Here is a 27,088-nt window from a genome sequence, read left to right on the forward strand (position 1 = left end):
TTTGTGCTTGACTACTAACCTAAAGGTTGACAGTTCAAACCCACTTAGTGTAGCCACAATAGAAATGCCTAGTGATTTGCTTCCATTAAGATTACAGCCATTAAAACCCTGTGGAGTTCAGTTCTACTTTGTAACACATGGGGTCATCATGAGTTGGAATCGACAGCAATGGGTTTGGGTTTGTTTGCCAAGTGCTGCCAAAATCTTCTCCACCAAATTGGGATATATCAGTGAAGATTTTCAGAAATCTGCTTTTTCTCTGTTATTCAGCTCTTACCAGGGGGCAGAAAATGCCACATATCCTGGCGTATGCTTTTAGTTTGGCCCTGTTGTTTCTCTATAATACTTTTCATAGTGTGTGATATGAGGTAGCACCACTTTTCATCTCTCAGTGATGCTGGCATGTACTTTGTTCAGTTTTGGTGAGGGCAGATTCTGTAAGTCTGAGTCTACCATTATTCATCAGGTCACTGATGAAAGGCTGGGCTTAGACATTTCAAACAAGGGGAGCTAGCTTTTCCAGACCCGTATTTTTCAAAGGGCAGTAAGTTTCTCTTAGCCCAGAGTCTCTCAAACTTTAATGTGTATTCAGATCACCTGAAGATCTAACAAAATCTCAAGTAATAATGATGCTGCTGAGCCATACACCACACTTTGAGTAGCAAGGAGTTAGCCTTCACTGTGCAGTCCTGCAAGTCATGGGTATAGTTCTTCTCTGCCAAATGATATTCTCTTTTCAAAATCCGTGTATATCCTCAAGCCCTCTTGCCCCCTTCTTCTGCCACTCTGTAATTGCAAATCGAGTGGAAGCTCTTAAAGCCAGCCTGATCAAAGTGGTGTAATGGCTCCGATCCCAGTGCCCTCTCATTTGTCTTTCCCGGCATGCCACTACCTTGGGGGAATTTTGCAGTCCTCAGTGCAGCAGCAGTTTCTCTCCCTGGATTCTCACCATGTTTAGCAGCACTTCTTTGTGGATTTTGAGCCTCAGAGATAGATGTTTCTTCATCAAAAATAGCACTTCCACATCTGCCTCTTGTTGCTTTAACTAGGCTTCAAAAAGGACATAGTCATCTTGGCTCTACCACTTTAAATTTAGAAGTTAGTAAATACTTATAAAGGATCCTCCTACATTCAGATTACCCTCCTTATGGAGATATATCAGTCCACACCACTCTTCTATAGAGCTCAAGAAAAGGGAGTAGGAAAATGATGTTTCCTTACGGCCACCTTCTTTGTAGATCAGATCTGCTGCCTTTTACGTAAGTAGCCTCACTTTCTCTTGGTGGTGTCTCTACCTGGCACCATCCGTGAGGGAGGCCTTCTATCCTTAGGTATGATGAAGTTGGCTCCAACTCAGCAACCCCCTGTACAACATTTTGTGTCATGCCACATCTGTGTCATTGAGGTTGACTGTACCTTGAGGCAGCTCTTCTCCAGTAGTATTTTCAGTGACTTTCAACCTGAGGGGCTCATCTTCCGGCACTATGCAGACAACATTCTGCTATCCATAAGGTTTTCACTGGCCAACTTTTTTCAGAAGTAGATCGCCAGGTCCTTCTTCCTAGTCTGCCTAAGTCTGGAAGCTTCGCTTAAACCTGTCCACAATGGGTGACCCTGCTGGTATTTGAAATGCCAGTGGTACAGCTTCCAGCATCCCAGCAACACAGAAGCCACCACAGAATGACAAACTGACAGATGAGTGGTGGTATAGGCCTATGGAGGACCTTAAAAGGAATTCCAGGTGAGCCTTAACCACTTTTTGTTACTCCAGTCCCAGCCTCTTGCTGTTGGGGTTGTCTTGTCTAGCGTGTAGCCGCCCGGGATTACAGGAAAGGCAGCTTAGTAACAAGCCACTTTGTACTGTGTTCACTTGACCCGTGGAAATTTAACTTACCTTTGCCACAGGAAAGGATGAGAATAAAGGCTAATTACCCTTCCCTCTCACACTCGGCTCCACAAATCTCCATGCCTCAGTGGATTGAGCCTGAGAGAGGTGTTTCGTCCATTTCATACCTTAGATATGTAAATTAGGCAACCCCAAAATGTGCATCGTGATAAGATGGTGGCCCTCACTGTGACAAATGCAGATCTTGTATTTCGTACTTCCTTCTTAAGAGATTGAAGATAGCTGAACTATTCCTCCCATACACTGTCAGGCCTAGTTATCACCTCTTTTCTCTGGAATGATCACCACTTAATATTCAGCAAACTTCCTCATAACTTTTATGATTGTTCCTACCACTTCCTTTCCTCCCTTGAGGTCACTTTCCCTGTAGTCTTCTCAAGTGGTGACTCTATACTTTCACATCTCCATAGCATCAACCCAACCAAATCAAACCCATTGCTGTCCAGTCAATTCTGACTCATTACGCCCTATCATATACCTCTTAAAACCTTGCAGATCTCAGCATTCTTTTGAGATAGTATCCTTTATCATGGTCGAACAAGCTCATTCAGGATTTATTAACTGTTTATCTCTGGCTTCAATCTCATAAAATTATCTCTCTCCCTCAATGGGCCATACTCATACTCCCATTCCCAAAGCTTTAGATATACTATTTTCTCAGCCTGGAACACTCTTCCTTCACTTTTTCTCCCCAGAGTCCCTGGGTGGCACATTTAACGTGCTAACTGAAAGGTTGGAGGTACGAGTCTACCCAGAGACTCCTCGAAGAAAGCCCTGGTGATCTACTTCCAAAAAAACAGCCACAGGAAACTCTGTGGAGCACAGTTCTGCTCTGACACATGGGGTCACCATGAGTCGGAATCAACTTGATGGCAACTAGTTTCATTTTGGTTAATGCTTTCTCAATTTTCAGGCCTCAGTTGAAGCAGCACTTCCCCAGGAAATCCTTTCCTGACTCCCAGACCAAATCTAATTGTTCTGTTTTGTGTGTTCATAGCACCCTGTACTGCAACATCATAGCACTACTCAGTTGGCAAAGTGTATTTGTGGAATTATTTGAAGAACTCTTTCCAATCAGACTCTAATCTTCCTAACAGTGGGTTCCATGTCTATTTTGTTTCACCACCACCTAGCATGTATCCTGACGTATTACAAGGCTTGAATAAATATTTGTGGAATGTAGTTTTCAACTGTTTTAAATTCTACATTGTGATCAAACTATGTAACTTTTCATTTAACATATTTATTAGGGCTGTTTGTGTTATAAGCGTTATATATGTATATAAATTCTTCACGGTAGCCTGTTGAACCTATGTATCATAGTTTATTAATCACAGAATGATTAACATTTATTTCCCTTTTTCACTAATATAATTGTGCAGTGGACATCCCTGTGTGTTGATCTTGAACACTTGTGTTTCCCTGGCATAAATTTCTAGCAATGGAGTTGCTAACTTGAAGAGCTGTACATTTGTTATAGCTTTCATTATACGTTTGGCACCTTTTCCATTCTTTTGTCTGTTTAATGGGATATGAGGGGAAGACAAACTTGTGTGCCATCTGTTAGCTGCTACAGAAAATCTTGGTTTTCCTGTGGAAAATTGGTATTGACAAATTGTCTTCCAGAAAGGTTGTACAAATTCAAACTCCCCAAATCAGTGCAAGTGTCTGTATTCCTATGCTTTCACAATGCAAATTTTTATCAAGCTGATGTTGCAAAATGTTGCAAAAATGTTGTTTCATTGGTGTGTTTTTTTCTGATCCTGGTGAGATTCAGTACTTAGCACGTTTATCAGTCACCAGATGCCTGCTCATATTCTTTGCCTATGGGGCTGCAATGTGGTGTCAGTTTCTAAGTGATTTGTAGCACTTTTATAGTAAGGATATGAATTTCATGTCATATATGTTGCAATGATTTTCTTCCATTCTGACTAAAAATCTTTTAATTTTTATACTGTCTTTGATCGTACAAATGTTTTAAAGTTCTTGCGGAGACAATCTATGCACCTTTTTTCCTTTGTGGCTTTTGGATCTCATGTCATGCTTAGGAAAATTGTTCTCACTCCATGATTATCAAAGTATGTTAGTGTCCTCTAATATTTCATATTTAAATAAAACACTTGGAAATAATTTTCATGTACAGAATGGTTGTCTTTGTACAGTCAAGTTCCTTAACACTGTTAATCACTGATGTGAAATATCACCTTTAGTATGTACTTTATGTATCTATATGAAGGTATGTATATACGTGTATGCACACACACAAAAAAAGTGTCCGTGCACACGTGTACAGTAACTAAAAATATATTCTTGTGGTGGTGTTAGGTACAAGGAATTGTAGATTAATTTGGGGTCTACTGACATCTTTATGATGTTCCATCTTCCAACCAGGAGAACATAATGTCTATTTGTTCTAGTCTTTTCATCCTTCATGGAACTTTCACCACTCTTTTTATCTTCATTCATATGTGAATTAGTTACTGCATTGATTGCAAACTCAAGCCTTCAAGAGCAAGGAAAGTAAGTAAAGAGTAAAACAGGTTAAATGTAAAACGGGGTGCTTGGGACTGTGGAGAACCAGAGAACACATGCCATCTTAAAGGAAATCATGTTCGTTTTGAACATGATGCATACCAAACCAAACAGCCAGTTTAGGAGCACTGACCTATAGCTTTGGTTTCTTTTTCTCTTTAGTTTTAGAATTACTGTTTAGAAGATTAACAACTTTTTCTAATTTTAATGTCATAAGTCTAATTCCACTTAGAATTAGGAAAGGGAGTTTAACACTTTATTTTCTATTCTTTGGTTATTGATCTTTTCAAGTTTTTGTTAGGTAAACAACACATACATCTCAGTAAATTCTATTTGTCTTATTTAAAATGTCTTAAAATGTGACTTCTTAGAACCGTTGAGCATCCAATAAGGTTAGTTTTTTCTTACCCAACAAAGTCATCTCTCTATATATTTGTGCTGAAATGATGAAAAATCACCATCTTACCCTATATAATCACAGAATCTAATGTGAATCCTACAGTATAGGATAGACTCATCACCCATCTTTAGAACAGTGACACTTCCTAATCAAAAACCTTTACAATCTCCTAGTCCTGAGATGCTGCTACTTTTTTGTCAATTGATTATGGCTGAGACGATCAGCTCTTCTTTGCACACCACAGTATCTTTTTATTTTACATCATTGTTTATTGTTACTTTATGCTAGGCACTCTGCTGAGCAATTTACATGCATTATCTCATTAACTTTTGAGGTAGAACCATTATTATTCCCATAATATAAATAAGAAGACTGAAGGTCACAAAGGCTAAGACGTTCCTCAAAATAAGAAGGCAAAATGGAAGAGCAAGGATTGTAACTCAGATCTGTTTGATGCTGAAGTCTGAGTTCTTAATTCTGGTTAAGTATCCAGAAAATGAAATAAATATTGACATGATATTTCTTTGGAAAGTATACTGGAACAAGGTGTGGGGGAGAAAGGGATCTCTAAGGCTATTTTGAGGACTGTGTGCTTTTAACCTAAGAACTATGGGATATTACTGAAGGGTTTCAGTGAGGGAGAAATGGTATGATTAAACTTATATTTAAAAAAATTTAAGTTTGGCTGCAATGTGGATGATTGAAGCAGACAATGGTGGATACAGGAAGACCAATTAGAAAGTTATTTCCACAGTCCACATCAGATAGACTGTATCTTAGACAAGGATGATGGAATGGAAATGTATTAAAGGGATCAGATTCCAGACATATTTAGGAGATATAACCTACAGATCTTGGTAACTGAATGGATGTGGACGGCGAGGGAGAGGAAAGAGTCAAGAATGCCTCCATAGTATGAATTTTCTCATGATGAGCAAGGTGTGCACGCTGTCTGAAAGATTTCCTGCAATCCTTACATTCATAGGGTCTCTCTCCAGTATGAATTCTCTGGTGTAGAGTAAGAGATCCACTATAGCTAAAGGCTTTCCCACAAACATTACATTCATATGGTTTTTCTCCAGTATGAATTCTCTGATGTTGAGCAAGGCCTGCATTCTGGCTAAATGTTTTCCTACATTCCTTACACATATAGGGTTTTTCTCCAGTATGACTTCTCTGATGTTGTGCAAGTGATGAACTATTGCTAAATGCCTTCCCACATTCAATACATTCATAAGGTTTCTCTCCAGTATGGACCCTCTGATGTTGATCAAGGTATGCAATTTGGCTAAACGCTTTTCTACATACTTTACATTCATAAGGTTTTTCTCCAGTATGAACTCTCTGATGCTGAGAAAGGTGTGCATATTGGCTGAAGGCTTTTCTACATTCTTTACATTCATAGGGTCTCTCTCCAGTATGAATTCTCTGATGTACAATTAGGTATCCACGATGGCTAAAGGCTTTCCCACACACATTACACACATAAGGTTTCTCTCCTGTATGAATTCTCTGGTGCTGAGCAAGAAATGAACCATTGCTAAAAGCCTTTCCACATTCAATACATTCAAAAGGTCTCTCTCCAGTATGAACTCTCTGGTGTTGAGTCAGGTGTGCAATCTGGCTGAAGGCTTTTTTACATTCTTTACACTGATAAGGTTTCTCTCCAGTATGAACTCTCTGATGTTGAGCAAGGTGTGCATTCTGGCTGAAAGCTTTCCTACATTCCTTACATTCATAGGGTTTCTCCCCAGTATGTATTCTCTTATGTTGAGCTAGATTTGCACTTTGGCTGAAGGTTTTCCCACATTCAACGCACGCATAAGGTTTCTCTCCAGTATGAATTCGCTGATGAAGAGTGAGGGATGAGCTCTGGTTGAAGACTTTCTCACATTCATTACATTTCAAAAGTTTCTTTTCCATATAGACTTTCTTACGTTTCATTTCAACACATTTTTTTCGGTAGCTTTTGTTTTGTGGCTCATGCTTACGTACTCTTTCTTTGGTGGGAATGATCTGTTGTATATCAAGCATTGCATCCTGATGGAAAGTTTGCCAAGATTTATTATATTTATTACTTTGTTCTTCAGTAAGGATTTCCTTATGCGTGAAGATCAACTGACTTGAATGTGCCTCATGACTTCCCAAATGCCTCTTAAAACAACCCTCACTTTTACAGTCTATCAAACTGGAGCAGTCAAGGCCATAACTGAGATGGCTTCTTCCTATTGTCACCACTTTGGATGATTCTTCATAAATAGCTTGCTTTGATGAAAATTCACTGTTTTCAAATATATACTCCCAATCTAAAAGATTATCAAGAAAATAAACATCTTTTGTGTTTATGCATTAAAAGAAAATAAACTTCTAGAACAAAAATAGGTGAATAAAATACGTAAGTTCAAGGATTTAATAGCTCTTATATAGTCATGCTACCTACAAAGTATGAGAGTAAAAAGAATGAGAACTTAATAAAGTTGATTAAGGAAATAAATTAATCATATGTAATCAGTAAGGTGTGGGAGAAAGATGTGGCAGTCTGCTTCTGTAAAGACTTTACCGCCTTAGAAATGCTATGGGGCAGTTCTACCCTGTCCTATAAGGTCACTATGAGTGGGAATTGAATTCAAAGAAGTGGGTTTGGGTGTTGGGTTTAATCAATAAGGTAAATATAAGAAGAAATAATGAGCTGAAAAAGTCATGTGAAATTATAATCATTTTATATCTAAGTTAACGTAACAGTTTCCAAATACCCTTTCTCTCTTGCCTCTGGTTACCCTGCATTCAAAGAGGTTAATTATTTTTTTAAAAGTCAATTTCACAATGCTAAAAATGTGGCTGAAAAACCTTCACTAGACCCCCAGACCCAAAGACACTCCAGTTGCTATTACTTGTTGCCTTGGGCTATACATGAAACTCTATGGTTAACATTTTGCAGTCAGAAAATGGTCTTCCTGAAAATTGTTTTCTATGTAATATATTCCAGCCAACTGTTAATTTTCAATTGATCCCTAAACCTAAGGTGTCTAGATATAAAAATAATTTTCCATCTAATTACTTTTATTAAATCTAACGTGGGTCTTAATTATTCTTCCTCTTTCCATTCCCAGGTCAGATTCTTTCATTCTTCTGCTCAAGAATTTTCAATGGTTTCTTACCACATTATAATAACATCTACAGTTCCTACCATGCTCCACAAAGCTCTCTATGATCCAGCCCTCTCGAACCATATCTTCCACTACTCTCTTCCTTGCTTATTCCACTTTAGCTATGTGGGTATTCCTTCTATTCCCACTTCAAGAACACTACACTTGCTGTTTCTCTATCTGCAAAGGACTTTTCCCCAGATGTTTGCTTGACCCATTTATTCAATGTATACAACTGTCAGAACTCTTCACATTGTACAATTTAAATGGATGTAGTTTACTGTATATATATTATTTCTGAACACAGTTGTTAAGAAAAACTAATGGATGGAAACAAAAAATGGATGGTTAGTAAAGACACCCTTTAATAACAATTGCAAAGTAACACTCACGATATACAATAGGCTCTTTGCATTAAAATAAGAGACTATACTTTGGAACCTCTGGAACATTTTACAAAACTAACTTCTACTAGGCCACACGGAATCCTCAAATAGTAAAAAAGAAGAACCAGTAACAATCGCTGTCTGATCAAGTACAATAAAACTATCTGATCAAAATATAATGAAACCAGAAGATGCTTTTAAACATTTCTTGAACGAAAGGGAAATGGAAAACTTAGATCTAGAAAACAGCAATAACAAAAACACTAAATATCAGAATCTATGAGAGACAACTTAAGCTATATTCAAAGGGAAATTCATAACCCTTTATAATTTCACTACTGAATAATAGAGAATGAAATGAAAAGGTTAAGCATTCATTTCAGGAAGATGAAGAACAAAATAAACCTAAGGAAATTAAAGGAAGGAATTAGTTAAGGAAAAAGAGTAAAAAATAGAGAATTAGAAGATGATAACACTCATAGATAAATGTACAAGCTGGATCTTTAAAACAAATAAAATTAACAAAACAGTAGCAAACTAAAAAAATGAAAAGAATTATAGGCTATTACTTGGCTTGGATCCACTTGATAATCTAAATGAAAAGGGTAACTATCTAGAAAAATAAATTATAAAATTTGACCCATGACAGAAACTGCAGAGACCAGTTAACAAAGACAATACAGTGAAACCTGTGAGAGCCAGAATTCAGTGGAACTGCCTTGTTATTCTGGGTCTCACAAAGTTTCCACCTTTGACAGGGTGCAGTCTAACCATTTTTCTATTGCTCCTTTTAGTGGAAAATATTTGAGTTTTCCTTCTCTGACAAGTTTCCACCTTACACAGTTTCCAGCTTTCGCAGGTTTTACTGTACCAAGAAGGTTGTCAAAAATCCATTGCCTCCCAAAGGCCTCAGGATTTGTTTCACAAGATATTAAGACCAATTAATGGGGAACCCAAAGTCAAGAAGGGGAGAGTGTTGACATGTCATGGGATTGGCAACCAATGTCACAAAACAATATGTATATTGTTTAATGAGAAACTAGTTTGCTCTGTAAACTTTTATCTAAAGTACAATAAAAAAAATTAAGACCACCGATTTCATTCACTCACACTGACATCTCTAAATTAGACTTTTTTTTTGAGCCTGTCTCCCTATCCAATTGCATGTTGCATCTCTTATCTGATAACTCCCCGTCCGTCTCATAAAAACAATCAAATTTCATATGTCCCAAGCCAAATTTATTATCTTTTCCCTACCAACCTATTTTTGATTCTGAATTGTTTCTATTAAATGCTATCACCATCCAGTTACCCTGACTTGAAAATACAACTGGAAATGCTTTTTTTTTTTGACGGTTTATAAACTCTGAATAATCGCAAGAATTTAGCAGAGTACTTTACTTTGCTAAAGGCAGAAATTCAATGAGTCTGTCTAAAAAAATAAGTACCAATCTAAAAGAAGAAATGACTGGAAAGGGGGAGTTAAGGGGAGGAAGCATTATAATGTCTAGATTTTTAAAAAATAGAATGGAGCAACTTATGCAAACTTAAAAGGCAATGACAAGGAGAAGCTGTGGATTTGGATTCAGAGAATAGGAACATGGGTTATCAGAGAAGACAGTAATAGGTGAGAGAAGAAAGATAAGCAGAATAAGTTGGGGGTCTCAAGCTAAGAACACCTCAGTATTTCTGCCTAGGCCTTGAGCCTTGGAGAAAAGCTACCCAGAAAACATAAATAATGAGCCAGAACCTTTGAGAAGAGCTGAGTTTTTTACTGGCAATGGTTTCTACTTCCCTGGCTCTTTCTCACTCACCAGGGTATGTGCGTCTTGTCCCCTCCTTCTTCACCATCCAGGGTTCTTTTCCTTGTTCCAATAATGAGATCACATCTGGCTTAGAAACAGAAGCTCCTGCTTACAAAAAATAAAAGGCGACTGAGCCAACCCCATAGGTCAGATCCAGTTCCTTGGTCATTAGGAAGGCACGGACATTATATCAAGAAGGGAGGGAGTTGAGGAAGAGGTGAAGAGTCTATGAAGGACAGGGGAAATAAAGTTGCAGGAATAGTCTAATAAAGTTGCCAATTCTACAGATTATTTTGGGGATCCAAGAAGAAACAGTTAGTGAAGCACATCAGAGGCTCTCGAACATTCACATTGGAAAGCAGCCCTGTGTGCAGATTCTGAATTACAGGGAGACCGCCTTACCCAGTGATACCAGGCTCCTATAGTTCTCCAACATCACCTTCCTGTACAAAGTCCTCTGAGCAGGGTTCAGCCATTCCCACTCTTCCTGAGAGAAATCTACTGCCACATCCCCAAATGTCACCAAATCCTGAAATGACAGAAACACGTTCTTGCTCAGTGTTCATACCCTTACATAGGCCTAGGCTGAAGAGTTAAATTGTCTACGCTTCTGGAGAGAAATATTGCAGACAGAAATTTTCTGGCAGTATCTTAGGTTCTGAGTGACCTATGTCAAGTAAATTGCCAGACAACTTCTTTGAGCTTAGTTCTGTTTGTCATGAAAAGTGTACAATTTCAGAGATAGTCTCTACTCGTGAACAATTTACAGTCCCGTAGAGGAGAAAAGATTTATAACACACACACAAAATCGGGCAACAACAGAATACTATAAACAATCAAAGGTAAAACGAGATGTTATTCATACTAAATGCTAGAGAATTTCTCAATCTGGAGAAACCAGAATAGACCAGGACAGTGAAAAAAGGCTTCAAGGAAGAGGCAGGCCCTGAGTTGAGCCTTAAGAAATGTTATGTGGTCTAAATCAACATTTTCCAAACTGTACAACGGAATGGTCAATGTTCCAAAGATATCAATATATAAAAAGACAAATGTACTTGATCATTGTAATATCAATGTTCTAAAATTAAATATATATGTAATGAAAATAATAAACATAGTGATTTTACAAAAATATGACTTAAACAAATGTTCTAACAGGGAGCAATCAGGAAGTTGGGTGATCAATCACAAATGCCACTGAATTTGTGCTTGGTGGCAACGGTATTTGCCAGCCAGCTGTGTAAAGTGATGCATGTTATCTCACTGATGACACTATCTCCCACATTTCACAATAAATATTACATATTTTTAATACTCTGGATCATTATGTATCTTACAATAGCAACCTAAGTCTTTTGTTTGTAGTACATTAAACATTAATTAATTAAAACCAAAGAAATACAATAAAAGTTACTTGGTTTGGGATGCCTTTCCTTTGGCAATAAAAATTCTCCTGAGGTTCAGTGTATAAGGGGCAATAAAAGATTATCTAACAGCTCTTGGTAATGCCTCTAAATTTGAAAGACAGTTGATAACTTATCATGCTGCCAAAGATACAAAGATAACAGTACGTCTAAGCATCATCTTAATTAAGTAGCAAAACATTTCCAAATTTCATAATGAAGTGTACCAAAAAGTACCTACCCCTCTCACTAGAAGTACACAGTTGTACATGTCTAGTGTGTAAGAGTTTTTAAAATGTTACAGCACAGCTCTCAAATAATACTGCTACATGTTGAATTATGGATCTTTGTTATAACATGGAGCAAGACCTAGTTTGCTCCCTAAAAACTCCAAATGGGTATTCTCCTAGTGAGATAAACCTGTTCCATGCACTTAAAAAATAGTAAGTGTAGAAAATGTTAATATTTTATTAAGAACGAAATCATCTTAACATAAAGTAAAACATTTTTTACTTTAATTTTTTTTTTTTTTTTTTTGGACTTTAAAGAACAGAAATTTATTTTCTCACAGTTCAGAAGACCTGAAGTCCATATTCAGATTGTTGGTTCTAGGGGAAGGTCCTACTTTGTTTCTTTCAGCTTCTAGTGGCTGCTGTTAATCCTTAGTGTTCCTATTTCCAAACAGGATCACCTTTATAAGTACAGGGGTTAGGACTTCAACATATATTTTGGGGGGACACAATACAAGCCACAACGATCTCAATCTTTATTCCATTTTTACCCACTGAGTTTAGCGTACATTAGTGTCGCATGACTGATTAAGTTATTATTAGTTGCTATCACACTGCTCTTTTTTTATCGTTCCTTCTATATTCATTCATTACAATTCCATTTTAAGAGCTTTCTATTCTACACACACGTATACGTATATATGAGTGTTACTCTTAAATTGCTCTTTTATTTAATGAATTATAGTCTGTTATTATCATTATTTTCATGATCATATTTGTCCAGTAGAAGCTCCTTTAAAAAGGTTTCAGCATCCCTAGAACACAATGCTTTCATATAACTTTTGAACACTCATTTTGTACGTTCCCTAGCACAGTCCTATAATCACTATATTTATTTTTTAATCATTTTTACTGTGCTTTAAGTGAAACTTTACAAATCAAGGCAGTCTCTCACACAAAAACCCATATACACCTTACTACACACTCCCAATTACTCTCCCCCTAATGAGACAGCCAGCTCTCTCCCTCCACTCTCTTTTTGTGTCCATTTCACCAGCTTCTAACCCCCTCCACCCTCTCATCTCCCCTCTAGGCAGGAGATGCCAACATAGTCTTAAGTGTCCATCTGATCCAAGAAGCTCACTCCTCCCCAGCATCCCTCTCCAACCCATTGTCCAGTTCAATCCCTGTCTGAAGAGTTGGCTTTGGAAATGGTTCCTGTCCTGGGCCAACAGAAGGTCTCGGGGCCATAACCACCGGGGTCCTTCTAGTCTCAGTCAGGCCATTAAGTCTGGTCTTACGAGAATTTGGGATCTGCATCCCACTGCTCTCCTGCTCCCTCAGGGGTTCTCTGTTGTGTTCCCTGTCAGGGCAGACATTGATTGTAGCCGGGCACCATCTAGTTCTTCTGGTCTCAGGATGATGCAGTCGCTGGTTGATGTGGCCCTTTCTGTCTCTTGGGCTCGTGATCGCCTTGTGTCCTTCATTCTCCTTTGATCCAGGTAGGTTGAGACCAATTGATGCATCTTAGATGGCTGCTTGTTAGCATTTAAGACCCCAGATGCCACTCTTCAAAGTAGGATGAGGAATGTTTTCTTAATAGATTTTATTATGCCAATTGACTTAGATGTCCCCTGAAACCGTAGTCCCCAGACCTCTGCCCCTGCTACGCTGGCCTTCGAAGCATTCAATTCAGGAATCTTCTTTGCTTTTGGTTTAGTCCAATTGTGCTGCCCTCCCCTGTATTGTGTGCTGTCTTTCCCTTCACCTAAAGTTGTTCTTATCTACCATCTACTTAGTGAATGCTCCTCTCCCACTTTCCCTACCTCCCTACTCTTGTAACCATCAAAGAATATTTTCTTCTCTGTTTAAACTATTTCTTGGGTTCTTATAATAGTTGTCTCATACAATATTTGTCCTTTTGCAACTGACTGATTTCACTCAGCATAATGCCTTCCAGGCTCCTCCATGTTATGAAATGTTTCACAGATTCCTCACTGTTCTTTATCAATGCATAGTATTCCACTATGTGAATATACCATAATTTATTTATCCATTCATCTGTTGATGGGCGCCTTGGTTGCTTCCATCTTTTTGCTATTGTAAACAGTGCTGCAGTAAACATGGGTGTGCATATATGTGTCCGTGTCGGGCTCTTATTTCCCTAGGATAGATTCCAAGGAGTGCAATTGCTGGATCGTATGGTAGTTCTATTTTTTTTATGGTAGTTCTATTTCTAGCTTTTTAAGGAAGTGCCAGATCGATTTCCAAAGTAGTTGTACCACTTTACATTCCCACCAGCAGTGTATAAATGTTCCAATCTCTCCACAGCCTCTCCAACATCTATTCTGTTGTGTTTTTTGGATTAATGCCAGCCTTGTTGGAGTGAGATGAAATCTCATTGTAGTTTTGATCTGCATTTCTCTAATGGCTAATGATCGTGAACATTTCCTCATATATCTGTTAGCTACCTGAATGTCTTCTTTAGTGAAGTGTCTATTCATATCTTTTGCCCATTTTTTAATAGGGTTATTTGTCTTTTTGCAGTTGAGTTTTTGCAGTATCATGTAGATTTTAGAGATCAGGCGCTGATCAGAAATGTCATAGCTAAAAACTTTTTCCCATTCTATAGGTAATTTTTTTTTTTTAATAGTCTTTTTACTCTTTTGGTGAAGTCTTTGGATGAGCATAGGTGTTTGATTTTTAGGAGCTCCCAGTTATCTAGTTTTTCTTCCACATTCTTTATAATGTCTTATATACTGTTTATGCCATGTATTAGGGCTCCTAATGTTGTCCCTATTTTTTCTTCCATGATCTTTACCGTTTTAAAAACCCAGTGAAAACCCAGTGCCGTCGAGTCGATTTGTTTTAGATTTTATATTTAGGTCTTTGATCCATTTTGAGTTCATTTTTGTGCATGGAGTGAGGTATGGGTCTTGTTTCATTCTTTTGCAGATGGATATCCAGTTATGCCAGCACCATTTGTCAAAAAGACTGTCTTTTCCCCAGTTAACTGTTTTGGGGCCTTTGTCAAATATCAACTGCTCATATGTGGATGGATTTATGTCTGGATTCTCAATTCTGTTCCATTGGTCCATGTATCTGTTGTTGTACCAGTACCAGGCTATTTTGACTACTGTGGTGGTATAATAGGTTCTAAAATTAGGTAAAGTAAGGCCTCCCGCTTTGTTCTTCTTTTTCACTAATGCCTTATTTATCCGGGGCCTCTTTCCCTTCCAGATGAAATTGGCGATTTGTTTCTCCATCTCATTAAAGAATGTCCTTGGGATTTGGATTGGAATTGCATTAAATGTATAGATTGCTTTTGGTAGAATAGACATGTTTATAATATTAAGTCTTCCTATACATGAGCAAGGTATGTTCTTCCACTTATGTAAGTCTCTTTTGGTTTCTTGCAGAAGTGTACTATAGTTTTCTTTGTATAAGTCTTTAACATCTCTGGTAAGATTTATTCCTAAGTATTTTGTCTTCTTGGGGGCTACTGTAAATGGCATTGATTTGGTGATTTCCTCTTCAATGTTCTTTTTGTTGGTGTAGAGGAATCCAACTGATTTTTGTATGTTTATCTTGTATCCCGATACTCTGCTGAACTCTTCTATTAGTTTCAGTAGTTTTCTGGTGGATTCCTTAGGGTTTTCTGTGTATAAGATCATGTCATCTACAAATAGATGCTTTTACTTCTTCCTTGCCAATCTGGATGCCCTTTATTTATCTATCCTAATTGCTCTGGCTAGGACTTCCAGCACAATGTTGAATAAGAGTGGTGATAAAGGGCATCCTTGTCTGCTTCCCAATTGCAATGGGAATGTTTTCAGGCTCTCTCCATTTAGGGTGGTGTTGGATGTTGGCTTTGTATAAATGCCCTTTATTATGTTGAGGAACTTTCCTTCTATTCCTATTTTGTTGACAGTTTTTATCATGAATGAGTGTTGAACATTGTCAAATGCCTTTTCTGCATCAATTGACAAAATCATGTGATTCTTGTCTTTTGTTTTATTTATGTGGTGGATTACATTAATTGTTTTTCTAATGTTGAACTTTCCCTGTATACCTGGTATGAATCCCACTTGGTCACGGCGAATTATTTTTTTGATATGCTGTTGAATTCTTTTGGATAGAATTTTGTTGAGGATTTTTGCATCTACATTCATGAGGGATATATTTCTTTTCTTGTGGTGTCTACCTGGTTTGGTACCAGAGATATGGTGGCTTCATAGAATGAGTTTGGTAGCATTCTGTTCTTTTCCATGCTCTGAAATACCTTTAGTAGTAGTGGTAACTCTTCTCTGAAAGTTTGGTAGAACTCTGCAGTGAAGCCATCCGGACCAGGGCTTTTTGTTGGGAGTTTTTTGATTAACTTTTCAATCTCTTCTTTTATTATGGGCCTATGTAGTTCTTCTACCTCTGTTTGTGTTAGTTTAGGTAGGTAGTGTGTTTCTAGGAATTCATCCATTCCCTCTCGGTTTTCAAATTTGTTTGAGTATACTTTTTCATAGTAATCTGATATGATTCTTTTAAGTTGGGTCTGTTGTAATATCACCCATCTCATTTCTTACTTGGGTTATTTGCTTCATCTCCTGTTTTTCTTTTGTCAGTTTGGGCAGTAGTTTATCAATTTTATTGATTTTTTCAAAAAACCAGCTTTTGGTCGTCTTAATTCTTTCAATTGTTTTTCTGTTTTCTATTTCATTTAGTTCAGCTCTAAGTTTTATTATTTGTTTTCTTCTGGTGCCTGTGGGTTTCTTTTGTTGCTCTCTTTCTATTTGTGCAAGTTGTACGGATAATCCTTTGATGTTGGCCCTTTCTTCTTTCTGGATGTGTGCATTTATTGATATAAATTGCTCTCTGAGCACAGCTTTTGCTGTGTCCCAAAGGTTCTGATAGGAAGTGTTTTCATTCTCATTGGATTCTCTGAATTTCTTTATTCCATCCTTAATGTCTTCTATAATCCAGTCTTTTTTGAGCAGGGTATTGTTCAGTTTCCAAGTGTTTGATTTCTTTTCCCTGCTTTTCCTGTTATTGATTTCCACTTTTATGGCTTTATGGTCAGAGAAGATGCTTTGTAATATTTCGATGTTTTGGATTCTGCTAAGGCTTGCTTTATGACCTAATATGTGGTCTATTCTAGAGAATGTTCCACGTGTACTAGAAAAGAAAGTATAGTTGGTTGCTGTTGGGTGGAGTGTTCTGTATATGTCTACGAGGTCAAGTTGGTTGACTGTGGCATTTAGATTTTCCATGTCTTTATTGAGCTTCTTTCTGGATGTCCTGTCCTTCACTGAAAGTGGTGTGTTGAAGTCTCCTACTATTATTGTGGAGCTGTCTATCTCACGTTTCGATGCTGCTAGAGTTTGCTTTATGTATCTTGCAGCCCTGTCATTGGGTGCATAAATATTTCATATGGTTATATCTTCTTGGTGTATTGTTTCTTTAATCATTATACAGTGTCCTTCCTTATCCTTTCTGATGGATTTAACTTTAAAGTCTATTTTGTCAGAAATTAATATTGCCAGTCCTGCTTTTTTTTGATTCTTGTTTGCTTGATATATTTTTTTCCATCCTTTGAGTTTTAGTTTGTTTGTGTCTCTAAGTCTAAGGTGTGTCTCTTGTAGGCAGCATATAAATGGATCTTGTTTTTTAATCCATTCATCCACTCTCTGTCTCTTTATTGATGCATTTAGTCCATTTACATTCAATGTATTTATGAATAGGTATGAATTTAGTGATATCATTTTGATGTCTTTTTTTGTGTGTTGACAGTTTCTTTTTCCCACTTGATTTTATGGGCTGAGGAGATTTTCTTTATGGATTGTCCTTTCCTCGTATTTGTTGGTGTTGATTTTGTTTCTGGTGAGTCTCTGTTTTTCCCTTGTATTTGATTTTGATGTGTAGGATAGTTCGTCTCCTTTGTGGTTACCTTATTACTTACCCCTATTTTTCTAAATTTAAAACTAACTTTTATTTCTTTGTATCGCCGTATCTTCCTCTCCATATGGAAGGTGTATGATTACATTTCTTAGTCCCTCTTTATTTTTTTTTCTTTATTATTCTAATGTTGTCTTCTTTTATATAATAATATCACCGTTATCGTGTGTTGGGCTTCTTCTTGTTCTTTTTTTTTTTTTTAATAATCTTGCTTTGTTTATTTTTGAATTTCCCTGTCTGGGTTGACTTCTGGTTGCTCTGCCCAGTGTTCTACTCTTGGGTTGATACCTGATATTATTGATTTTCTAACCAAAGAACTCCCTTTAGTATTTCTTGTAGTTTTCTTTTGGTTTTTACGAATTCCCTAAACTTATGTTTATCTGGAAATGTCTTAATTTCACCTTCGTATTTAAGAGACAGTTTTGATGGATATATGATTCTTGGCAGGCAATTTTTTTTCCTTCAATTTCTTAAATATGTCATCCCATTGCCTTCTTGCCTGCATGGTTTCTGCCAAGTAGTCCGAGCTTATTCTTATTGGCTCTCCTTTGTAGGTGACTTTTCATTTACCCTCGCTGCTCTTATAATTCTCTCTTTATCTTTCGGTTTGGCAAGCTCGATTATAACGTCTTTGTGATTTTCTTTTCAGATCTACCTTATGTGGAGTTCGATGAGCATCTTGGATAGATATCTTCTCATCTTCCGCAACACCAGGGAAGTTTTCTGCCAACAAATCTTCAACAATTTTCTCTGCATTTTCTGTTATCCCTCCTGTTCTGGCACTCCAATCACTCGTAGGTTATTTCTCTTGATAGAGTCCCACGTGATTCTTAAGGTTTCTTCATTTTTTTTAAATCTTTTATCTGATTTTTCTTCAAATATATTAGTGCCAAGTGATTTATCTTCGAGTTCAGAAATTCTAGCTTCTACTTGCTCAATTCTGCTCCTCTGACTTTCTATTGAATTATCTAATTCTGTAATTTCTGATTACAGAATTTCTGCTTGCTGCCTGTCTATGGATTTTACCAGCTTATTAAACTTTTCATCATGTTCCTGAATAATCTTTCTAATTTCTTCAGTTGCTTTATCTGTGTGTTCCTTGGCTTGTTCTGCATATTGCCTCATTTCCTTCCTGATGTCTTGAAGGGTTCTGTATATTAACCTTTTGTATTCTGCATCTGGTAATTCCAGGGATGCACTTTCATCTAGAAGATCCCTGGATTCTTTGTTTTGAGAGCCTGTTGAGGTGATCATGGTCAGTTTCTTTATGTGAATTGATACTGACTGTTGTCTCCGAGCCATCTGTAAGTTATTGTATTAGTTTATGCTTGCTTACTATGCCGTAGCTGCTTGCTTTGTTTTGTTTTGGTATACTCCTATGGGTTGCTTGAGTGAGCTAGCTTGATTATTTTTGCCTTTGGAGCTCTGGTGTCCTGTCCCTAGCTGGCTAGAGCTGTTATCAGGTATATCAGTCTAGGAGTCCATTCAGTTTTCTTGTACGAATTCAGCTCAGATTTCCAGGTAGCTGATATCAAGTGTGTAGTACAGGCTCTGTCCTACAGTCTTAGAGGGGCAGGGGTGATTGGCGTATATACCCGTATCTGATTGCAGCAGGGGGTCATGCTCTGAACAAGGCAGGGGGCTGAGAACCAACCCCCAAGTGTCTCTGAGGAAAATGCGTCTCTGTTCCCTAGAGCATGCTGGTGGGTGTGTTCTGCAGAGAGACCACGGGCACCCAAAGTTTTTGGTTGTAAGGACTGGGAGGTACCAGTTATCTCTGGACCCCTGCCACGGGTGGCTGGGTGACCTGAGTGGAGCTACCAGTCCTTAGGTCCCTGATGTGGATAGGTGAGGACGTTGTTTAATAGGCAAAGCAATGTCAAATGTCAAACGCCCACCTCTCCACCACACAGCTGAAATGGTTGGAGTTTGCCAACGAGGGCCTATTTTCCCTTGTTGGCCCACACAGGTCCATGTAGAAGGGAAAGGTGCACAAGGTCCACAGATGGTTTATGCCTGGACAGCAGCCGCTTCTGTCCTGAGCTCCCCCAGTTAATGGAGATAGCAAATTATCTTTTCCCCCCAGTTGCAAATTTTTTCCTTCCCCAAGGCCAGGAGGATGGCTCTAGGTGCTCACCAGGGTCTATCTCAGGCCCAGGGATTTAGCCACTGAAGCCGGCTTGGGGGTGGGGGAGTGCAATAAAAAACACACAAGTACTTAGCTTTTGTCGAGAGTGCCGTTCTCCTCAGGTTCCAGAGGTGTGAGAGGGCTGTGTGGTTGGCTGCTTCTCCCTGAGGAAACTGCAGCCAAAGGCTAGTACCAGCCCGCCGCCGCTCTGGGCATGGTGCCTGAGGGCTCCCCGCGATTCAGGTCTAGTAACTCCTCTCCACCTCTGAACGGCCTCTTCGTCCCCCTGCCCCTCGGTTCATTGTCTAAGCTTGCCTTTGATGCTCAGGGCTCCCAGCTTGTCACAAATATACTCGTTTCACTTGTTTTTTCGGGTCTTTGTTGTAAAGAGGGCTCGACGGAAGCGTCTGTCTATTCCACCACCTTGGCTCCGCCTCCTCACTTTACATTTTTATATAAGGTATGAACTAGAAAAAGCAACCTTATTTTGATAAACATTTTTATGTACTTGTGATATACCCACTTACTATTAGAAAACAGCCCTGATTAGAACATGAACTTTGTGTATTCCAAGCCAGGCTGCCCTAGGACAAGTGCGTCCACCTTAGGCAATGGTGTTATAAGAAAAACCCAATGTGAATGAAGAAAGCAGTAAGGACAAACAGAGTTGCTTATAAGTCTACCCATCTCCTCTTTGAGGAATAGTCTGAGAAGGGGTCTACAACACAGACCAAGGATGAGATCAAGAGGTGGTAACATGACTTTCCTGTGTTGTGTGCCGTCAAGTCTATTCTGACTCATAGCGACCCCATGTGACACGGCAGAACTGCCCCACAGGGTTTTCTAGGCTGAAATCTTTATAGGGGCAGATCACCAGGTCTTTTCTCCACCAGAGTGGCTGGTGGGTTCGAATCACCAACCTTTTAGTTAGCAGCCAAGCACTTAACCACTGGGCAACCAGGACTTCTTGACTTTCATATCAAAAGGGTCAAATTGAGGCTGCCCATTGGACAGAGTGGTTTCACGTACCACTGGCCTGTTGCTTCTGCTGCTGACTCCGATCTCTGGGTTGAAGTCCGTGTTGATAATAAATCACATAATTGTTTATGCACACTGTCTCAACACATCATCACTTCTTAGAAACAAACACCAGAAATCTAAAACCCATGGCTAAGAAAAGGTTAATACCCACCTGCATAAGAGTTCTCATGTGTTCTTAACATCACCCTGGATGATTAGGGTCTCCAACTGGGGGTGGAATGGCAGGGGAGGGAGAACAGGGGTCAACACTTTACTCCAAGCCTGCATTATTTTTTCATCAGCTCCTATTCTTGCTGGGTCAAAATAATATATTAAAAATTTTCTGAGGTTAAGTTTGGGAATTCCTAGCCTCAATGGAAAGGAGCCTTGGTGGTCCAATGGCTAAGTACTCAGCTGCTAACCAAAAGGTCAGCAGTTCAAACCCACCCAGCAGCTCCACAGGAGGGAAGACCTGACAATTTGCTCCCATAAAGATGACAGCCTAGGAAACCCTATGAGGCAGTTCTACTCTGTCCTATAGGGTTGCTATGAGTTGGAATTGACTAGATGGCACACAGCAACACCAGTCTCAACGGAAAGAAAAATTTTAGGAATTTATTTGAAGGAAATATAGCTGATCTCTGCAACATCACAGTGAAAATTAAGACTCTCCTAACTGGAGACAAGCAGGGATTAGTAAATAAGATTTACACCACGTAATATCAACTGGCCAACAAGAGTGATGCTATAGGTAAATATCTGCCAAAACTGAAAAATATTCGAGCTAAATTATCTTGTGAAAAATCCTTCCCTTTGCTTGGAAGACTACCTCATTTCATCTTGCCTGCAGAATTACTCTCCCTTCAAGACTCAGCTGCTCATCACCACCTCCCTGAAGCCATCCCTTCCCTCCCCAACCATCCTCTTGGTACCCTGAAGTGCTTCCTCTTCTAGACACCCATAGCTCTCTTAGGATTAATTTCTGGCCTGGCATGTACCTCAATGCCTTGGACTTATTTGTCTCCTTCAGCAGACTGTGAGCTCCTTGAAGTCAAGGATCACATTTTTTGCTTCACCTTATTGCAAGCACAAAATAGTCTGAATAAACCTGGCAGTTTTTGCTGGGTGCTGTCAAAATGATTATGACTCATTGTGACCCCATGTGTTAGAGACTACAACTGCCTCATAGGGTTTTCAATGGCTGTGACCTTTCGGAAGCAGATAGCAAAGCCTTTCTTCTGAGGTGCCTCTAGGTGGGTTCAAACTGTCAACCTTTCAGTTTATTAGTTGAGTGCTTATACACCTGTGCCACCCACAGACATGTATATATGTATGCATATGTATATATATATACACGTATATATGTATATACGTACATACTTGTTGGGTGCTGTCGAGTTAATTCTGACTCACAGCAACCCCATGTGACAGAGCCCAACTGCCCCCAGAGAGTTTCCTAGGCTGTGACAGTGGTTAAGAGCTCGGCAGCTAACCAAAAGGTCGGCAGCTTGAATCTACCAGCCACTCCTTGGAAACCCTATGGGGCAGTTCTACCCTGTCCTCTAGGGTCACCATGAGTCAGAAATCAACACAACGGCAACAAGTGATACTTACTGAAGCAGATTGCCAGGCCTTTCTTCTGAAGAGCTACCGGGTGGGTTCAAGCCGCCAACCTTTCGGTTAGCAGTCAAGCACTTAACTACTGCAGCACCAAAAAAAAAAAAAACCCATTGCCGTCAAGTTGATTCTGACTCATAGCAACCCTATAGGACAGAGCAGAACTGCCCCACAGGGTTACCAAGGAGTGGCTGGTAAATTCGAATTGCTGACCTTTTGGTTAGCCCCCATATCACTTATCCACTGTGCCACCAGGACCCCACTAGGCCTCCTTAAACCTGGCAGAAGAAAAAAAAAAAAAAAACTTTTAAAATAAATATTTACATGTTTACATGTAATAAATTTATATTGTAAGCTTCCCTTTTCCTCATTTTTTGGTTTTTTGTTTTAATTTAATGGATTTTATCATCTTTTCCCTTCCAGCCTTGATGAAATAGACTCTATTGGAAAAATCTCTCCTGCTGAAAACTACTAAAAATCCAGGAAAAAATACTATAAAATGACTTCTTGAGAGCATAGGAGAGCAATCAATATAGACAGGACTTGATGGGCTGCAGTCCTTCAGGGAAGGGAAGCACAGCATGGTGACCTCCACAGTCATCCTGCTTTTACAAACACTTTTACAAATCTGAAGCAAGAAAAAGACAAAGGAAGTCACAGCTAGGCTCATCATAGCCAAACTGCTTACAACCAAAGACAAAGACAAAAATCTTAAAAGCAGCCTGAGACTAAAGACTTCTCAGTTCATGATGCACATTTTAATACTCAAGGCCCAGCACATCATGGTGAGCAACAGACCTTGCCGTGTACCATGGATAAAACCACTGAACAGCCTCCTGGCTTACCTTCCTCCCAGACCCAGGTCTGTGGGAAAGCTCTAAGCTAGTGCTCTGATCATACACCTCAACCTCAATTAATCCAGTCCCCACAATGAAGGCTCTCATTTCTCCCGAAAGAGTCTATTTCTGCCTCATGTGGGCTCCTAACATAACCCTGAGCCCATAGGAGGTGTTGAACCTCTTTTTTAATGAAGATGAAAATGCTGACTGGGGGAAAAAAAATATCCCTGGGCTTTTGGGGACCTTCTTTTTACTGGAATGGAAAAAGTGGCACTTTGTTAGGCTGAGAAATTTTAGAAGAAAAGCAAAACGTTCGTGTCATCTAAAAACCAAGATGGCAATTCAGGGAAGAGAAAAAAATGCTACCTTACCTCAGACATGGCTTTAAGAATGTAAGAATTTATGACAGCTCTTCTGTCCTCCCCCTTCAAGCGTCTCCCTTGGAGAAAGGCAGTGTCCTGCGAAGGTGGAGCTGGAGAGGATGAAAGAAACCATAAAATGCCAGCCCTGCCCTGCAGTTTCCAGCATCACCAGCCTAGAAACCCACTTTTCCTTCTATCTCTCCTTCTCCCCTGACCACAGAAATAAATCAGAAATGTCACTGAATTCAGTAATTCATATCTAAATTTACAATTCTTCTTCCTTTGTGCTTTAGAATTCAAAAATACAATGTAAATTTTCTGTGCATAAGTCACGTCATTTATAATTATACACAATAACAGCATTTACCCTTCAGAACAGCTCTACCAAGCAGGGGTTATTTCCCCCCTTTCACACATGAAGGATCTTCACAGGTGAAATACTCTAAGTTTCCATAGTAGTAAGTAATTGAGTGAAAGTGGAATCTAGGTCAGACTTCTTAGCCTTTCCACTAGATGATGATGCTGAAGGGAAATATGCCCCCACCCTTTCTACAAGGATGAGAGATAACACTACAAGGTGATTTTACAGAGAGTAGGCATTAGAAGGGGCCAGGGGGCTTGAAGGACAATGGACCAAATGAGAGTCAGGACACCCTGCTTCCGGTCCTGGCCTATGACAAACCGCGCCTGAAAACCAATCTCTTGACTCTTCTAAGCAATTTCCTCAGAGAGAAAGAGAGAGACACTATGCATGAACAGCCATCTGAATCCCTTAATCATCATGAGCTCTTTTCCAGCAGACCTCACTGCCCTGAAGAGTAAACGATTACCTCAGTCGCAGGATAACTTAGTGGTAAGAACCACTAGATGAGAGATCAGAATGGCTGCACTCAAACACCTGATCCTCTACTCACTAGCTCTGCAATCTTTCATGTAACTACTCCAAACATGTTTACTTATCAATAAAATGGTACCTACTCCCAGCAGCTTTTGGCAGGATTATGAAATGATCCACATAAAGCATTTAGCATAGTATTTGGCACATCCTTTGTGCTCATAAAACATCAGTCACTTATTTTCATGAATACTTTTCCAAGATGGCAGCACCGTGTGGTACAGAGTCTTATGAACCTGGATTCAAATCTCAGCATGGCCATATAAGGTAAGCAAAACACCTGAAGTGTAGTAGGTTTCCTCTGCCTTTTCCTCTACAATTCCTCACACCCCCCCCCCCCCCCCACAGATTTGATGAACGGAAAGACGGTCCTCCTGTGCAGAGAGGACTGAGGCCCAGCAGCCTGATCTTCTGCTTTCCAGGCCTAAGGCTGGGACTCCTCTCAGCTTGTCCCTTTCCACAGTTCTCTCCTCTTTTCATCTCTCTCCTTCTCTTCCTTTTTTAAATGCTGTCCCCCTCTCTACCTGTCTCTCCTTCATCTCAATCTCTTTCTCCCAACAGAGATTCCCAAACTGTGGAGCACCCAGCTTCCCAGGGCACCCACACAGCCTCCCACCCACCACACAAACCACAGACACACAGACCGTACAACCCCACATGCTGACAGCTTCCCTGACAGCTTGTGGACACGCCCCTGTGCTGTAGCCCATCCTTCCCACCACCAAAAACCAAACCAAACCCATCACCGTCGAGTCGATTCTGACTCATAGCAACTCTACAGGACAGAGCAGAACTGTCCCATAGAGTTTCCAAGGAGTGCCTGGTAGATTCAAACTGCCAGCCTTTTGGTTAGCAGCCATAGCTCTTAACCACTACGCCACCAGGGTTTCCCTTCCCATCACACTGGGCTACAAATGGCCACTCTTGGTCACAATGTCAACACTCACTGGCACAATGACACATGGTGACATACACTGTCACATACAACCCCAAGGTCACACAATCTCACACAGTCTCAAATCGTCACAGACATGGTCATACACAGTCTCACATGAGAGTCACACCATCACACACTGTGACACACAATCTCAAATAGTGTCACAAGTCTCAGTCACATGTTGTTTCACACAATCACTGTTCCTACAGTTCTACTCACCATCACACCACTACACACTAATTCAAATACATGTAGTCTCACAGGGTCACACATCGTCTCATATAATCACTCTTCATACAGTCTCAAAGCCTCAGACAGCCACATACATGGTTACACAGTGACACACACACAGTCACACAGCCACACACTATTCACACATGGTCTCACACAATCACACAGTTGCACACAGCCACACTGTTCACAAATGGTCTCACACAGTCAAAACTATACTCACACAGTCTCATACTGTTCATAGTCTCTCACAGTCACACTATTCACACACAGTCGCACTGTTCACACACGGTCCCTCATGGTCACGCTATTCACCCACAGTCGCACACAGCCACACCCTCTACACACAGTTGCACACATCCACACTGTTCAGTCTCTCAATCACACTGTTCACACGGTCGCACACAGCCACACTGTTCATGCTTAGTCCCTCACAGTCACACTATTCACACTCAGTCCCTCACTGTCACACTGTTCACACTCAGTCTCTCACGGTCACACATTCCTTCACAGTCACACTATTTATACTCAGTCCCTCGTGGTCACACTATTTAGAGTAGCACATAGTCACACTATTCACACACAGTCGCATACAGTCACACCGTTCACACAGTCTCACACTATTCACACAGCCACACTATTGACTAAGTTTCTCACGGTCACACAGTCGCACCCTGGCACACTGTTCACAGTCCCTCACGGTCACGCAGTTGCACATGGTCACACTGTGCACAATCCCTCACGGTCACACAGTCGCACATGCTGTCACAGGTCTTTCTCACACACGGGGGCGCGGCTGCTCCCGGCACCTCCTGCAGCCTGGCGATTCAGCCCAGGCGCGAGCGGGGCCCGGACTCCTCGCCGCCGCCTCACTCTGAGTCGGCGCCGACTCCAGGCGTCCGCGGAGGCCGGGAGCCGAGCGCTCCCGCGGGCAGGCAGAGGGCCGGGACTCGATCCCGCAGCCAACAGGTCAGACTCACAAAGAGGGCCAGGTGCTCGGGCTGGCGGCCGGACCGGGCCGCGGAGGCCGCTGGGAAACGGAGTCCGGGGCCCAGCGCGGCACCGCGCAGAGCATCCTGGGACTGCCCGCCGTGGACACCGGCCTGAGCGGTTGCTTCCGGTCCCGGAGAGCGTTTCTCCAGTTTCGAGCCGCCTTCCCCACCCCGGCCTGTCGAGTCGCAGTCAGGATCGGGCCGAGCCCCCTCCGGCCATCGGGCCGACTCTCCCCATAGAGTCCAACCGAAGGCCTAGGCTTGAAGTGAGCAGACGCAGCTTACTCTCAGTGCACGAGCTAGGCGCGCGATA

At 40.3% G+C, this 27,088-nt stretch overlaps 1 protein-coding gene across 5 annotated transcripts; it reads right to left on the reverse strand.

Moving 5' to 3' along the window:
- ZNF583 (zinc finger protein 583) lies at positions 1–27,088 on the reverse strand. Of its 5 annotated transcripts, XM_023543607.2 has the most exons (6): positions 26,764–27,088; positions 23,730–23,830; positions 21,075–21,130; positions 10,578–10,704; positions 10,185–10,283; positions 2–7,144 (listed from the first exon to the last, which is right to left on the reverse strand). In XM_023543607.2, the coding sequence occupies exons 3-6, from the start codon at positions 21,090–21,092 to the stop codon at positions 5,670–5,672; spliced, it is 1,719 nt and encodes a 572-aa protein (XP_023399375.1). In that variant the 5' UTR covers positions 21,093–21,130; positions 23,730–23,830; positions 26,764–27,088; the 3' UTR covers positions 2–5,669. The 5 variants fall into 5 exon arrangements, with proteins under 5 accessions (XP_010584936.1, XP_064149493.1, XP_023399375.1 ...); XM_010586634.3 differs by lacking the exon at positions 21,075–21,130 and having other exon boundaries at positions 1–7,144; positions 26,764–26,952; XM_064293423.1 differs by lacking the exon at positions 26,764–27,088 and having other exon boundaries at positions 1–7,144; positions 12,148–21,130; positions 23,730–26,662.

This window comes from Loxodonta africana, chromosome 11 (genome assembly GCF_030014295.1).
Source record: "Loxodonta africana isolate mLoxAfr1 chromosome 11, mLoxAfr1.hap2, whole genome shotgun sequence".
NCBI classification, from domain to species: Eukaryota; Metazoa; Chordata; class Mammalia; order Proboscidea; family Elephantidae; genus Loxodonta; species Loxodonta africana.